Raw genomic sequence first — 16493 nt, forward strand, 5'->3', positions numbered from 1 at the left:
ATCTGTAAAGGTCAGAAATTTTACAGTGGGTCCATAGTTTACAATTTATTTCTTACAGTTTAAGCCCAAAGATTCCTTTAATTTGTTATGGCTGCAAGTGTAGTTAAACCTCTTTACACTGACAGAAAGAGCAGGTTCACTGGTTAAGATCAAAGTCTGACTTCCCCGCTCTAGATCTTTGAGGCAAACCAATGTTTAGTTACATTCAATAAGTGGAATTGTGAAAACAATCAGCATTGAATGTTTCCATTCACACTGCTTTTGTATTGAAGCTACCAGGAATTTATATTGAAGATATTCTTACTAGAAATAGTTCAGTGCTGTGTGGCAAGCCAGTGTTAGAGTTAGATTTGGATCAGGATGCTGCTTCCTTTTAAGATGTTAAGCAAATACATTTAACAGAAGCAGGAAATACAAGGCTGGAAATCCCCATGGGAACATTCAGAACATCAAAACCAAAAATTCTAAAGTAAAGCGTGCACCAGTGTGCAGTTAGATGCTATAATAGAGCATAAAATAATAAAATGGGTCACTGTATTGGGCTTCAATTTGTAAATGAGAGATAAGCTGTGATAACCTCATTGTAACCTTTTGTATTTTATGAAGTACTCTTTTTGTTGGCTCACTAACCTGCGCTGAACGCTTTTTAATGAACCAAGGATTACAGTTTTTATGAGCTCTTCGTTCAGGTGCAAATTCAAACTTTCAAATAGAAGAAATTTGATTTGATTGCTAAGTCTAAAATATGGGACCAGCTTCAGCATTTTTGCTTGAAGTTTAAGAAGCTTTAATAAACGCTGTAACGCAGGAGGAGCCCTGTTGCCAATAGGTTATTACATTTGCTCCAGATTTCCTCAAAGGGCTTTGTTTGTGGTCGGGGATGTGTTTATCATCACCGCTTTCATTAACAAATGCTCCCTAATTAGCTATCTAGAACCATGTGCAGGTCTTTGCAAGCCTGGTATGTATAATACTTCTGTGTTGATGTAAAAATCAAGTCCAACGCCTCATGATCCTCAATATTCTTCCAGGTGAGCAGCACACATACAAGTGCTTGTCCTGCCCCTTCACTTCTATGACCATCAGCCAGCTGAAGGAGCACTCTCTGAGAGACCACGGTGAAGTCTTGACCCTTCCCAAACTCCGAGCAGCCAACCAGGCTGCGCATGCCACCCTCAGGCCCCCCCGACCGGCCAGTAATCCAGAACAGACTCCCATAGCACCTGATGGTATGAGATCATGCGTAATCTTCATTAAGCATTGTTTTCTTCGGTTTGTCTCTGGGTAAAAGGAACAAATTATAATATTTTATCTAGTGAGATTTATAGGTGCTGGTAAGCAGCATGCTCCTGGCTCACCACAGTCGACTACAGCATTTTCCAGCTTTGAATCTTACATTTAATGAAATTCACTGCAAAGAAGTTATATAGAAAACTGCAGGAGCTCATGTGTAATGTTTTTCTTTTTTATAGTCAAATAGGAGTCAGCATGAAGTAGCTGTCACTGAGGGTGTATGCATTTAACTGTATAACTGGTTGCCAGGGTAATCTCAGGTGTCTATATGGGGTATCATTGGGAAACAACCTCTCACACCCAATCACGTCTGTCGAAACACACATTTCAGTCACTTGAATGTCACGATCCTCCCATCCCCGAAGTATCAGACATTCTCAATGTATGCTTGGATATGCAGGCAGGAAAGTGCCGTCACATTGAGGGGGAATAGTGTTAATAAAATTAAGCGGGGATGCCTAACAAGCATAGCCATCTGTAGAAGTGAGTCTGGTATTCGTGAGTCATGCATTCATGTTGGAGAAATGCTTTAATGTAGTACTGTGGCTGTTTAGATTTGACTACGTAAGACACTGTTTTTCCACAGAATATGTTCAGACGGGGACGCGCCGTGACTCTAGGCTGGTGTAGAAGTAAACCCCTTGATGTAATCCCATGTTTGAGGTGTTATAGTGGCTTTGCAGCGGCTGCTTTAGCTTGCAGACTGTTCTTGGCAGCAGCTGTCACCTTGCTGCTGGAGCTGTGGAATCTTCCCTGGAGCTGAAGCGGGGCAGCATTCCTCAATGCACCATCCACCACTGTCAGCTGTGCCCCACCAAGACAAATGAAGCATTGAGAGAGCAGGGCTGACATATTGAATGTCTCTTTACTGAGCCAAACTAGCTACCTTCAGCTGAATGTCTGAAATTCAAACAGAGGGAGTTTGTCTTGTTGGCAGGGTGTCTTGAAAAAGATTTCCATTTGATCGCCCGTTATTAGCGGCAATGTTTACTTGAATTTCTTGGAAAATTCCTCTTAACAGTTGTACCTGGCAGAATTATGAAAATAAAACCAAAAGGTCTTTGAAATCCAGCCTCATCATCGCTTTTAGCAAAATGGCAGAGCAGGCGTATTAGTTTGATCCACACCATATCTCGGTGACTACTAAACTGCTATACACGCTCATCATCCCCGCAGGATGTATAATTAATAGCTTTAGGAACTCTATAAAGCAAAGGATTAGGTTAAATTTTTCCTGTGCTTTAGTTTATGACCAAATACCTGCAAAGTGAGTGAGTTTCTAAAGGTTTCAGCTGTACTTACAATGTGTGTTAGCTTGCAGGTAACTCCTTTATGACTTCCGTGTTAGTTTTTCCAATTTGAGGCCGACAGCTTGGCAGTTAGTGTAGACAGCCGCTATCGTAAGGTTTTCTCCTCCTTTCCCTTAACTTTCCCACACAGGTATTCCATCTCTAATGCAGTACAATAAATAGTTTTAGCCCTTAATGAACAATTTAAGAAGCGACGTCCCCACCTAACTACAGAATCTGCTCTTCATCTTCCGTCTCATCTCCATACCTCCTCCACATCGCGGAGAAGATATTACAGGAATTAATCAAGCGTGGTGCTGTTTAATTTAATAGAGCTCTTCCGTCTCCTCTGCCTAAGTCAAAAAATGGATCTCAAGAATTTTGTAACAGCAAAGTTTCAAAGAAAAGTTGTTGAGTTTTTTTTTTTTCCCCATTCCCTGCTTGCTTTCGCCTACTCTTAGTGCTGAATGAGGTATTTTTCGCACGGAGAGATACTCTGTTAGTGTCACTGTAGTTTATTTATTGATGTGTTGGAGGCTCAAACTAGGACGAGAATATGAGCCGGCTCAATGATATTATAGAGGAGGGAAAGAGGCAGGGTACAAAATGACAACAGTCACAGTTACACTTCGGCGGGGGTGTGAGGGACATTTGGTGTAAGCACATCTGAACACCTCTTCTTTACAGAGGCATGAATCATATATGGCCCTTTTATTCAACGTTATGTATTCTTTCTATCCACTTACTGAAGACTTTATTAGGACCACGTACCTTTTCGTATGTGTATCTAAACAGACACTTATTTTCCAGCAGTGTAGTAGCACAATCTTGCTGATACACGTTAGAAGCTTGTGTTAGTGGCATAATTGTCAGTTCCAGACGGGCTGTGTTTTCGAAGCTGCTGATCTCATGAGATTTTTACACAGTCTCTTAGAGTTCACTACTGAGCACCTCGATGGCAGTCGGATATTGTTTGAATGCTACAGCCTATCGGAGGACCGTCGCTGACCTCACACATCCCTTTATGATACAGTTAACCCTCTAATAGCGACATTTAAGCATAGTAAGTAAGTAAGTAAAAGATTGCACACTGGTTTCATTAAAATGACACAACCGTGCTCCTCGGTGACACCCCCCCAGTCACCAGATCCGAGTCTAACACCTTTGGGATGTGGCATAAAGTGTGGTTCATAGCATGCAGCTGACAAATCTGCGGAAATTATGCGAAGCAATCATGTCGGCGTGGAGGAGAATCTCAAAGGAAAGTTTCCAGCATTTGTGGAATCTGTGCTGCAAATAACTGAGGGTCTGTCGAGAGCAAATCGAAGCTTTTCCCAGTGTTAGTTATGGCGCTCATAATAAATTCCCTGGTGTAATGTTTACTCTAAAAAAAATTAAATGTTAATGAAATGTAATCAGACTTCTTACATAAACTGAACAAAACTGGGAGATCAATTGATCCAAGTAGATAAAGTAGGTTAAACTCCACCCTGCTGTGCAAAAAAATTCATCAGCTCGACAACTTCACCGTGCGCTGGAGTCAGTCGGTGACTGATGATGATGATGATGATGAGTTGTGGTTGGAGGGGTTACTTGGTGAGGGAAGAAAATAATCAAGTCCTGCCACCTTGTATACAAATCCTGTCCTATGGTAAAACATAGAACATCTAAAGATAAAACATCAGTGTAAAAAGCGATCTTACTTGCCAGACGTTACATTTTCCCCATGTCCGCATACACTGCGTCACCTTTTATTAAACCCTGAGGTTGTCTAAACGCCTCCGCCTCTCCCTCAGATCCGTCATACCTGGAGCCGGTGGATGTTCGTCAGCAGCTCAGTCATTACCAGCTGGCCTCCCGCAGTCAAATGTCTTCCAGCTCGACACCTGGTGGCTCAACGGTGGCCGACAATCGTCCTGAGAATATCCTCACGTGCGAGTTCTGTGAGTTCAGCTCCGGATACATGCAGAGTCTACGGCGTCACTACAGGGACCGTCACGGTGGCAAGAAGCTCTTCAAGTGCAAAGACTGTTCCTTTTTCACCTGCTACAAGTAAGTGAAAAACAAAATTTAACAGAGAAACGTAGAAAGATGTGCACACGTTGCACTTAGTATTGGCACATTTGCAGGTGCTCATTTAACTTCATAAAGTCTGAACCGTCAAATAATTGCCTGAAAATTCACTTTTTTTTGGAAACTGGAGTGTTTACTGAAGTTTCTGACTATTTTTTTTTAAAAGAAATTAAATATTTGCATATATGAGTTTTAATTTCCATCATTTTTTGCCACAGTTGGCGCTTTTGTGCAGTTTACTGCTTAAAAACATATTCTACAATGTATTCAGCTTTTTCAGGAAAACAAAAATCTCACTTTCGTCTTCATTCACAAAAACTCTCGGATCAAATATGAAAACCTTACAGGGTCTGTCTGTCTTTTAATCTGCCTCAGGAATACCTTCACCATGCACGTAGAGGCGGGTCACTACAACAACATGCCAGAGGACCTCGCTAAAGACCTGCGCTGCCCTCTCTGCCTCTACCACACCAAACGCAAGAGCAACATGATCGACCACATTGTTCTGCACAGAGGTACGCTGCCTTCAAAATGGAACCGGCCACATAGCATGTTTTTCTGTTTTTTTACAAGTCAACTTTATTGGTGGGTCATGCTGTGGGAGACTGGTTTTCAATGCTGTGGCTCAGGTGGTAGAATTAACCTCAGGGTCAAAGGGTCAGTCCGCGTGAATATTGGTTTTTTTTCTAGCACTTACCATTTAGGAGTGAAACCAGCTACAAAAGGAAAGGCGTGTGTTGTGGTGAGATCTGAAGACCTTTGGTGTCGGCGCTGCGGCCAGTTTGGCGAATGTTTGCTAGCTCTTGAGTTGTTCTTTAGCTCTTGTTCTTTCTGTGTAGTAAACAGACATGAGCCATCAGAGATATCAATCATCTTATATAACTGCCGGCAAGACCGAAAAACAGTGCATTTTCTAAAATGTCAAAACATTCCTTTTACAGCAAACGCCATTAGATTCAAAGTCGGCGTCATACTGCCTGTGCTGGCATTTGCAGTGTTCAACATGAGGGAGACGATTAAATGATATTTGAGTCAGGACTACTACAGTCAAAGGAAGATTGTTATTTCCATCTGCTGTAATTTATACTTGGCGGTATGCCTCGGCTGTGGAGTAGGACAGCACAGATCCCCCGTGCAGGGGAGAGCAGGCGTTAGCGTCTGTAGATATGACACTGATGAGAGACCCAACATGAAAGGAGCTGGTGTGGAGGTGGGTTGCAGCCACAGCGAATTGTAGGCAGGCTAAAGCGGCTTAAATAAACACGCCCCATGTCAGATTTGCCAATCTGATACATAGAGGTTTCTCATCTGAGCCGTCAGCTGATGTGGGCTAGCACTGTGGTCAGCTGATCTGCCGGAACTGCAGCTGAGCTCGGCTTGATGGACAAGGCAAACATTTAAATTTCTCCTGACAAGAATGTTTTTCATGTATTTTTATCACGAGGAATAAAGACACACCAGTAAAAGTAACGGTAACACAAGCGATACCAACGGTCTTTACATGTTATGTGGAGCGTTTTTCTTGTTTTTCAATAGTTAAAGCATCACTTTCTGTAAATGAAAGCGTTTAAAGTGACAGATAACAAAAGCAAGCAAAGAAAGTGCGACTGCATTTATAGTGTTCGGGTACTTTTTATGATAGAAAGCTTTTACCATCCACTACCTGTATTTCCTCCTTACTTTCTCCCCGTCACTCTCTCCTCTCACTCCACCAGAGGAGCGCGTGGCTCCATTGGAGGTCAGCCGCTCCAAGCTGTCGCGTCACCTTCAGGGCCTGGTTTTCCGTTGTCACAAATGCACCTTCACATGCTCCAGTGACCAGGCCCTGCAGCTGCACCTGCAAAAGCACGCTGAGATCAAGCCCTACCAGTGCCAGCTCTGCTATTATGACACCAATAGACGGATCCAGCTAGAGGACCATCTACGCCTTGAGCACAAGGTCGGTTGGAGTTCACGTATAATGGTGTGGTGTTCAAGTAAATTCAAACTAGTAGTTCTGAATCGTGGTGTCGTTTGGCAGACGAGAGAGTCTTGCTTTTCACTGTAAGAGTGTCTTAATAAACATGTTTGTATTTAATTATTGCTCTTCTCACTTGGTGTAACGTGAGATGTTCATCACTGAAACACTGAATAGTCTTACTCGCTCTCAATGTGTAAAGACGGAAAATCTAGTATTATAAAAACATTACACACAAACACACATTCATTTTTTTAAATATTAGCATTACATTTAAAGAAATTAAGCATTTAAAAAACACATTAAGCATTTAAAATACAGATTGTTATTTGGCAAGAAAAAGAGTTTCACGTTAACGCACCAAAATCCAGTGGAAATGGTACTTACAGTACAATAAAGCAACAGATCAGGGGAACACTGTACAGTTGGCAGTTTTCTGGACCCCAGGCAGTGTTGCATAAAAGTACTGTACCTCCTAAAGGGAGGAAATGAGCAAAATACTGCATTGCTTTGTCTTTTTCTTTTTTCAAAGCACGAGTAATTTGTAAAACATTTACAAACGTACTTTTAAGTAACAAGAAGCACTCTCGAGAGCACAAACTACCACCAAGGCAGCTCGCTCAAGGCAGTATTTACTTTTAAGGGAGTACTGTTGTATTTTTTTATATACTCATTCTGTTTTCTTTGTTCTTTTTAAATGTACGTTAAGACGTTTGTAGTGCAGTAAAAATCAGAAAAGGGCAACTTGACAGACGTTTACTTTGATTACACAAACACGTGTAGGAGTAGGTAATGGTAATAAGTATTGATTTGTAAATAACTGGGCATGAATAAATTGAGCTTATTACATAATATTATGCTACAGTATATATTTCTAACCAACTAGGCAGCTCCTTCTCTTTCTAAAAATGGTATCTATATATGTACCGTATTTTAGGGTCATATTGAAAGAAAGGCGGAAATGTAAAATGAAATGCCAGTGTCATTGCCAATACATTGCCTTTGTTTGTAATGTTGCCAATACAAGTAAAGGCAATAAGCACAATTTTAAAAATAAAAAATGCATTTTATGAAAGTTTGACCTCGAGAAGAGGTCAGAGGTCAAGGTTACGTCATATTTAGAATCCCCATAGATCTTTACCTTTATGCCTATATTTGCACACAGGTTTAAATAGCTCTATATAGCATTGTTGACACGTTGTTAGCAAGTTGACCTTCAGATCAAGCCTTTGACCTTGAAGGAGAGGTCAGAGGTCAAATGTAACACAATGTTTTAAATCTTTATACAGTACTTTCTATACGTTGACAATACTCAGCACACTTGTAAGAATCAGAGTTTCTGAGTCGTAAAGCTTTTTCTGAGTTTTCAACCAATAATGAAGTTGACCTCGGTGTATGTAACCCAGATTTTAATGGATATTTAACATTCAGTTTTACCAGAATTTATTCAGAACTGTTGGAGCTACTGTATCGTGTTTACAGGCAGAATGACAGGAACGCAGGCAAGCGAATAACAAAATATAACCTCCTCGTCAGAGGTAAGAAGTAACAACCTCAAGGCTGTCAGTGAGCGCGGCCGTCAGACTAGATGTATACCTCCTTTTTTTTTTTTTTTTTCCCTCCCTCTGACTATGTAATGATAAATCACATTTAAATTGGAACAACAATAATCAGTCCCCATTAGCATATATTTGTGGTATTTGAAAAGTTGCACCGGGAATAAATAGGAAAGTCTTTACTGTTTACTTGAGTGTTGTAGGTTAACCTTATTAAGAGCAGGCAACTCACTGCTAAGCATTTTTTTTTATATAACTAATCAAATGACCAAAAAAAAAAAAGAGCCACATTTTTCCAAATAGTAGCTCAGCATGGGGTAAAATTTGTAAAGAGGCTGCTCTGGGTTTGACATTAAAATCTGCTCATTTTAAGGTAGAAAAAAACTGCCTCAGTGATTCTGCTGACATTTGTTACGCCTGCGATTTTATTCATTTATTTTTACATGAAACCTTAGTTGGTCATAAACTAGAGGATTGGAGTGTCTGCAATTCGAATAAAAATATGTAGATGCTCTCATATTATCAATAGGCTCCATTTCAAAGTCTCCCTTTAGCTATCAAGGTGTAACAAAACTAAAGAAGGGCAGTGCATTGATACATTGTGTAGGTGTCATATTGCTACAGTTTCAATATATTCTTACAAATCAGTCCAGGAGAGGAAAAAGAGTTCATCTGTTACTCTCTCTTAATAGGGATAAGATGATGAGATGATGTGCGATGGTAGGTGGAAAGAGCTTTAAAGGGCACCCTCTTAAGTTCTTTTTCAACCTTTACCTGAGATTTCACCCAGTGCTTGTTGGGATAAAGTCAAACCTAGCTTTTAGTTGAAAAACAATTTGCTTGCTTCAGAGCCATGATTTTCACATATAATTTATAATCATATCTCTTTGATTAAACCGTGCGATGCTCTTTTTATCAGACGCCTATAAATACTTTTTTGGGGTTGACGTTTGCGATAGTTTTATTTACAATGGAAGAGGTCAGTACGACCTTTTTTCCCCTGCCTCTTCACTGGTTGTTGTGTGTTTAACCTATATATAAAAAGTCAGTTTTGAGTTTTTCTATGAATTTATATGAATTCAGAGCTATTTCAGATCATCTTTGTTTTGTTTTTTCCTGTTTCAGATTAATGGTAGTTCTGAAAAACTTTCAGACTGTTAGAAGGAAGCATGACAGATCAGGTTTCTTCCTGGGTGAGGCAGCAGGCTAAAGCTTATTCATGCTAAAGGATGATGTGAGTTGAGGTTTGGAGGGTTGCTGTTCCGTGTCTTCAGGGAGTATGGGAGGAGGAAATTACTCAGAAAGTGTGAGATAATAGGTGACAAGATGAATGAGATATTGGAACAAGTTTCCTTCCTTTGTTAAATGTTCTATTTTAGATTATCTGAGTTTGTCAACTAGAGATACAAAAATCTCCTTGCATAATTCTTGCGAATCAGACGGAACTTTGACTGAGAAGTAGAGCGTTCAGCAAAAGCTACGACTGTTTAAAAAAAGACAGGCGTTCACCTGCTAAGGTCTTACAAAAACCAGACATTTCAGTTGTTTGAGCACTTTGGTCTATAAATAACCACCAAAACTCACTTTGACTGATACCAGGAATTTCTGTGCTTGTGCTAAAAATATACCGCTTTCACCATGACTGTCGTATCCCATACAGGCAGGATGTGGACTTGTGTTACAGTGAATGAATATAGGTCAGAGAAACATAGCTGCTGGAGGAAAAATTGCATCAAAAACCAAATCCAAGCAGAAACAGTTAGCTTTGTGGTCTCAACCCAGATCTGGAATTTCTAACAGGTTTTCATTTTCCTGCTTAAAATCAAACAAACAAAGAAGGCCAAACATGCACATTCTGATGTTGTCAAAGCCTGGAAAGTTTCAACTCTGATTTTGGGGAGCAAGCAGGGGGAGCTCCTTGAAATAAACCCTGGCTGACGAACACCACACTAACCTGAAAAACACACATCTCCTGTGTCCGATTAGGTAATCCGCAACTTTGAACTGATGGGCCGGGTCAACCTGGACCAGCTGGACATGATAAAGGATCAAGGCAGCAGTGCTGAGGAGGAGGAGGAGGAGGAGGAGAGAGAAACTATGGAAATGGTGTCAGATGGAAAAGTGGCTCTGGAGGAGGAAGAGGAGGAAGCGGAGGAGGAGAATGACAATAATGATGTGGGAATGGAAATCATTGAGAACATGGTGGAGGGCCAGACAGAGATGGACGATGAAGAGATGGAGGAAAACGTCAAAGACGAAGACGATGAGGTGGAAGAAGTAGAAGAAGTGGAGGATGAGGAGGACGAAGAGGAAGTCCAGGAAGTGGGGGAAGGGAAGCCTGCCCCTCAAGGTAACGTCATATCCAAAAAACTGTTATTTTACGACTGGCCTGTCAAATCCAAAACTCTATATTATGACTTTAAAAAACAAACAAACTAGACTATAAAAGCGGAATAGACTCTTTGACGAAGATTACTGGGGACCACAGTGCAAGGGATTATGTGAAGTATAGCTGACCTATGTTTGTGCTATACATTATCTCCTGTGTCGCTCTTTGATCTCAGTAAATATGCCCATAAGTAGGACATGCAACAATATTCTGGAAGTATGATTTATCTCAATTCCATAACATTTATCTCTTTGTCAATTATTCATGTTTATGTTCTTTATTTGTAGTCCAGCTTTCAGAAACCAGATTGTCATTCTGAGCTGATTTTCTTATTTTATCATTTTAGCTTCTATTTTGCTGTACTTAACTATATTGGTATGTCTGCAAAAAGTACATTAAGTATGGAAAAAAATCTGATCAATCTGTAGGTATGGGGATGTGGAGGCTTGTTTTTAAACATGTGTGAATTTGCTGTATTCTGAAACTCTATTTCCCAGAAGTCCTTGCATCTCCCATCAGCAACAGCAGCAGCAACAGCTCTGGGCCAAGCAGTGCAGAGAAGCGTATTCCATGCGAGTTCTGCGGCCGCTGCTTCACAAACAGCCTCGAATGGGAACGACATGTCCTTCGACATGGCATGTAAGTCTATTTTTTTTTTCCTCTCTCTCTTCTTCGTAACTGTCTCTTTGTGTGTGAGCCTGCATACTTTCCCTACCCAGTCAGCTCTTCCAGCCTACTTTTAAATGCCCTCTGTGGCCCTTTTTAGCCATTTCTCTGCTGTCATTTATGTACAAAAAAAATCTGCATTCAGTTCAACTGATGAAAGGTTGTGCTGATACAAAACCTAAGGAAAAAGTTGACAAATCATTCGAGAGTTAAGATGTTTGTTGACATGGTTGACATGAATTGATGAAAATGAGGTTTTTCCATATTTTGTCTTTGGTGTGCAGCTGTGGAGAAACGTGACTTTGGTAAAGCACCAGGTGCATCCTTTTCAAAGATGTTTGCATTCAAGCGTTAATGTTACTTAAGGTCAACCCAAACCTGTCTCAGCAAATGGCTGCCTCTCCCTGTGTTCTGCTGGAGCTCTTCATCTTACATCTGTAGCTGCCCAGCAATTGCTTTGAATTGTTTTTGTTCTTGGAGAGCAGTTGCATGCGTTTGTGGAGACTGACTTTCGATTTCAAGGCAGTTGCACCGATGGGATGGGAGGCAACCTGTCTTGTTTGCAAATAATTGCCATCTAACTTATGAATGCAGAAATATTGCCTACAAATTGCAATCAATCTGAGTTCATCTGCACAGAATTCAACTCATGAACTGTTTGCCAATATTCATATACTGTATGACAAACGTTGCTTAGTACCTATTTCAGTCTGCAGTTAAATTGCTTTCTTGCAGCAACTATGTCACTATTTGTGAAGCTATATCTGAATTAAATCTGAGGATCTGGCTAAAGTCTGAATGTAACTAAATGCAAGAAGCCAATTCTGTTCATATAGAGTGTTTTCAGTGGGAGAAAATTTTCATTACTTATCCAAGTGACATCTTCAGTCTCAGTTGACTGCAAGTTTCTCCAAACTTACAAACAGTACTTTTGCATAACGACTGAAACCAGCACCACTGCTTAACACTGAGCCACAAGATCAGTTTCATGACCGTTCCCCAACTCTCTGTGAATCAGACACATGGTCATTGTTCAATGGTCATGACAATTTGTATAATAACTGATCAAAAACCAATCTCTGGCTCCAGATGAACAGAATCAACTTCCTAGGATTTCCTTACTGGAATCAAGACTCATTTGCAGAGGAATCTCTGAATTTTCTATTATCAAATCTGTCAAATCTATGGTGTTCTGGCTGGAGTCTGAATGTTTACCACCACCTAGATGCACTAAAATTGTTATAAATACAACAACTGACTGCAAGTGGTCACAAACGGGGGCCTTGTCTTTTGAGTCATTTCAAAGTTCCTTGCAAACAGTCGCAATAATTTTGGTTGTGCCACAGTCACAAACTACTGTTTTCCATAATATGACTGTAGTGTAACTGAGATATGTTACCACTTTTGCTGCTAGTGTCATTGTCGGTGCACACCACTTTGTTTAATTGCTGTATTTTTTGCAAACTCACACACTCATTGATGTTTTTCTGTGCATTGTTCCTCTGGCTTTAGGATGGTTAACAACAGTCGACTGGACACCAGCACCACTTCAGCAATAGAGGCCTCAGCTTCATCTTCCACCAGCTCCTCTGTGTTTGCAGACACAAGACTGGACCTGTCCAGCAACAGAAAAGAGGACGGGAACCCCACTGATCTATCTTTGGCAAGTCAAAGCCAGTATGTGGAAGACAAAGAAAAGCTTGACACCAAAAAGGATCAACAGTTCAGCTGAAGCGATTGTGGCCTCTTGAGATGCTGTGCTAGGAAGTGATAAGATTGGGTAGGATCAGCGCCGAGTAGTGGGATCAGTAAATAAGATGTCAAAGGAAACAAAAGGTCGAAACAAAAAAAAAAAAAAGAGTTTTTATGAGTTGGTGCATTATTAGATTTTAGATGTTACATATATAAGTATTAGGTTGTGCTGCATAAAACGGCTAAGCTCTTTAAATGGGCGGTCCCCTAGGACAGATTTTAATATATTGGTAACCAATAGTGAACAGAACTCTTTATTGCTGACATTCTGGTCAAATCCACAGTAAAAGTTCCCACCTAGATAAACTCCACTATTTATAGAGAATGTTGTCCAAAACGAGAAACTAAATTTTAGCATTTTATTATTTGAAGCACCTTTCACACTCCTCCCCTGCTGATTCAACACAGTGGTACTGAAATTTTACCTAAAACAAAAAGGCGTGAAAGCATTTACAGCTGTGACCCACTGTAGACCAAGCTTTTCTTATATTTTATCAAAATTTCAGAGGTTTTTTTTTTTTTTTTTTTTTAGTGAAGTGTGTGGAAGTATTTTTGGAGAAATAGTGGCACCTTATGTATTTGAGTAAAATCACAAATCTTGTTCTCTCCCTCTGCAAATTGCCCCAACGTTTGATCGGAATTGCTATAATTTTTGGTCCCTTTAGTATTATACTATGTATAAATCTTTGGCCTGTGGCACCCTTTGCATTTTACTTCTACTCCTTTTGTTTTTTTGGGTTTTTTTTTTTATTGTCCAGAAATTCACTGTGAAAATCATAGAAATAATGGGATCGGCTTTAATCTCCTGTAAGATATTATGTTGAGTGTAGTCCGGGTTTTCCTTTGCCCTCAGCAGATCCCACAACGCCTCTCCACAGCCAGCTGATTTATTGTTTTTTTTGGTCCAATAATTTTAGAATATTAAATGAAACCGTGGAACATTTTACCTTCATACTTTGAAATTCTTCCGAGTTACAGCCTCCCCAAGTACACGATGGTTGCTATTGCCACTTTCTATTTCATATTCTAGCCTTTTTGAACCCCCATAACCTGTAAGGGACAGAAGGATCTTTACAGAAGAATAAAGTTATCATTATTACTTAAATTGATTTCCATAGCATGAAGGTAAAAAAGAAAAGCAATGTATAAGTACCACTCCATTTGTCATTCACCACGATTTTGCATTGCTTCATTGAATATACTGAAGTTATTATACCAAAAAAGGCTGATTGTGAGGTGGAAGTGACTTTAACATGGATTGACCTAGTGATTTGTTTAATGTGTCATGACCTTACCTGTGTCCGTTAAGGATTAGCCTGGATTGCAACTACCAGTTTTACGATCAATGGCAACTTTTCTGAGAGACAAAGATTACACTTGTCTTTTCAATGCAAAATGTGTAATCAGGTGTGCCTGAAATCCCGCTCTCTCCTCGTCCTCTGCGGAGGAGTAAGAGTCCACGCCTCCGCCGAGATCAGGAGGTTCTAACCGTATTGGAGTGGTCTGGTTCACTGGATTACACTGTGCACGGGGGATCGGACCACGCCAAGTGTCAACCCACCACAGCTGTGTTTCAAAACCAGTGCACAAGTGCCTTAAAATGCAGCTCCCCTTACGGCCGCTATATGGCTTTTGATTGCTTTAACAGTAATAAGGAAAACACCAAACGTCCCTCTAAAATTTCAAGTTAAAGTTGTGTGTTTTTCCGCAAGAATTTGCTCTATATGAATCTATTCCAATGTGTGCCTTATTGGCAATAATTAAGATCAGATCAGATCGAGTTAAATTTATCTTTATTGTAATTGCACAGAGCAAGTACCAGAAAAGTAAAATGTGATTTATCATGTAGCGCAAAGATATTGAGACTTTTAGCGTAACCAGATTACCAAAAAAAACCTATTCTAATCTAATCCGCCAGATATAGTTTTAGTCACTCAACTATATAGTGCATTTTATTTCTTTTGACCTCCCCGATCCACTGTAAGCACATGGGATTTAATTAGTTATGCTCACATTATTGAGAGTTCGATAAGGAGGATGGTGTGTATATAGAAGGAAAAGCTGCTTTTGATTATTTTTGAGTGTTTGTTTCATGTTTTCGCACCACAAATGATATCCCGGGCTAAACTGAGTATGTTTGCAGCCTTCTTTGTTTCTTTGAAAAATGTCTGGACCTTTCACTGTCACCTCTGTTGATTAGATTATGGAAAGGTTGCTCTACTGTATTTGTATGTGCTTGCGTTGAGCATTCAAACATAGGCTTTGAAATGTCTCTTCAGAAACACATGGCTGAGGCTAAGGGAATGGCCCTGTTTTGCTATAGTCTCTGGCCCAGTTTTAAAAAAATACAATGAAAAGACAAGTGTAACCTGAGCAGGAAGCTCTGAAAACATTTGTTTCTACGTGTATAGGAAAAATCTATAGGAAAAATATGAGACAATGTTAAAGATTCACTGTTTTTAAAGGTCTCAAATTCCCTGATCTTAAAGACCTCTGGAATTTTTTTTTTCTGTTTTGACGCACCTGTCATAGTCTGCATTTGTGTGCTTCTTGTTAGACAAAGCTGTTATATAATTGTTAATATTGACAAAAGGCAGAGATTGTATTTGTTGGAAGCTGCTGCTTGAATGCCCATAAGCCTTATGAGAAGTGAATAGCAATGAAGTCAAATTTGCATCCAACTCCAATAAGACCAGCAAGAACAATTAAACAGTCTGGAGAGGGAAAAAAAGAATGGCTAATAACTCCAATGTTAAGAGGAACACGTAATAAAGCAATGTGTTCTTGGTACCAAAATATTTACCACGCCTGATGTGTTTGCTGCTGGAATCGGCTTTCATAAGCATTGAACTGTTGATGGAAATGGCAAATCTGGGTTTGAACCATAGACTTGTTCTATGGGTTGAACTTGGACGAAGTACATGTTTGCAGCCATGTATAGACAACAAAACTACTCGTTAAGTGTTTTGAACTGTGGTGTTTCAGAAAGGATAACTTAACCCTTTTTTTTCTTTAAGTGTTGACTCTTTTTTTTTTTTTTTTTTTTTTAAAGGGAAAAAAATAAATCTAAAGATCATAGCTAACCCTTGGGGGGCTTTGAGTCCCCAATCAAACATTATTATCCTGTTGTGCAATGTCTGGTTCCAATGGAAATGCATCCCTATTTTGTATCGTAATGGGAATGAGCAGATAGGAAGCACAGTGTGGTTGTACAATAGTAAACATAAAGGAAATTAATGCAATTCTCTACTGATTGATGGCCAGGGCTTTTACTGTTGAGGAAGAGACAAGTAAAGAATAGTTTGCTTTGGGAGCATTTACCTAAACTGTTCTATTTCTGGGCTTGACCATCATCAACATCTGGATTCCAGTTCCTAGTGAGCCTCTTGACCTGCTCTAAGATTTAGCTTATTCTTGTCCAAGCCCAAATCTGACACACCGTTATCTTCTGTCCATGGCAAGTAGGGGCACCAGCTCATGTTCTCCAAGTGTACCCTTCCATCGTCTACCCACTCAAC

General features: G+C 40.0%; 1 protein-coding gene across 2 annotated transcripts in view; it reads left to right on the forward strand.

Moving 5' to 3' along the window:
* znf462 (zinc finger protein 462) overlaps window positions 1–15988 on the forward strand; it is a 54821-nt gene extending 38833 nt beyond the window's left edge. For both annotated transcript variants that reach the window (XM_085359829.1, XM_085359830.1), the window contains exons 7-13: window positions 1032–1229; window positions 4379–4634; window positions 5031–5170; window positions 6371–6594; window positions 10155–10518; window positions 11055–11196; window positions 12736–15988. In XM_085359829.1, the coding sequence (XP_085215955.1) occupies window positions 1032–1229; window positions 4379–4634; window positions 5031–5170; window positions 6371–6594; window positions 10155–10518; window positions 11055–11196; window positions 12736–12955 (1544 nt within the window). In that variant the 3' untranslated portion in view covers window positions 12956–15988. The remainder of the gene's footprint in view (window positions 1–1031; window positions 1230–4378; window positions 4635–5030; window positions 5171–6370; window positions 6595–10154; window positions 10519–11054; window positions 11197–12735) is intronic.
* Window positions 15989–16493: the final 505 nt, after the last annotated feature.

Source organism: Diplotaxodon limnothrissa, linkage group LG7 (genome assembly GCF_057381915.1).
Source record: "Diplotaxodon limnothrissa isolate DT_005_m linkage group LG7, D_limnothrissa_male_GT1.1, whole genome shotgun sequence".
Taxonomy (NCBI): Eukaryota; Metazoa; Chordata; class Actinopteri; order Cichliformes; family Cichlidae; genus Diplotaxodon; species Diplotaxodon limnothrissa.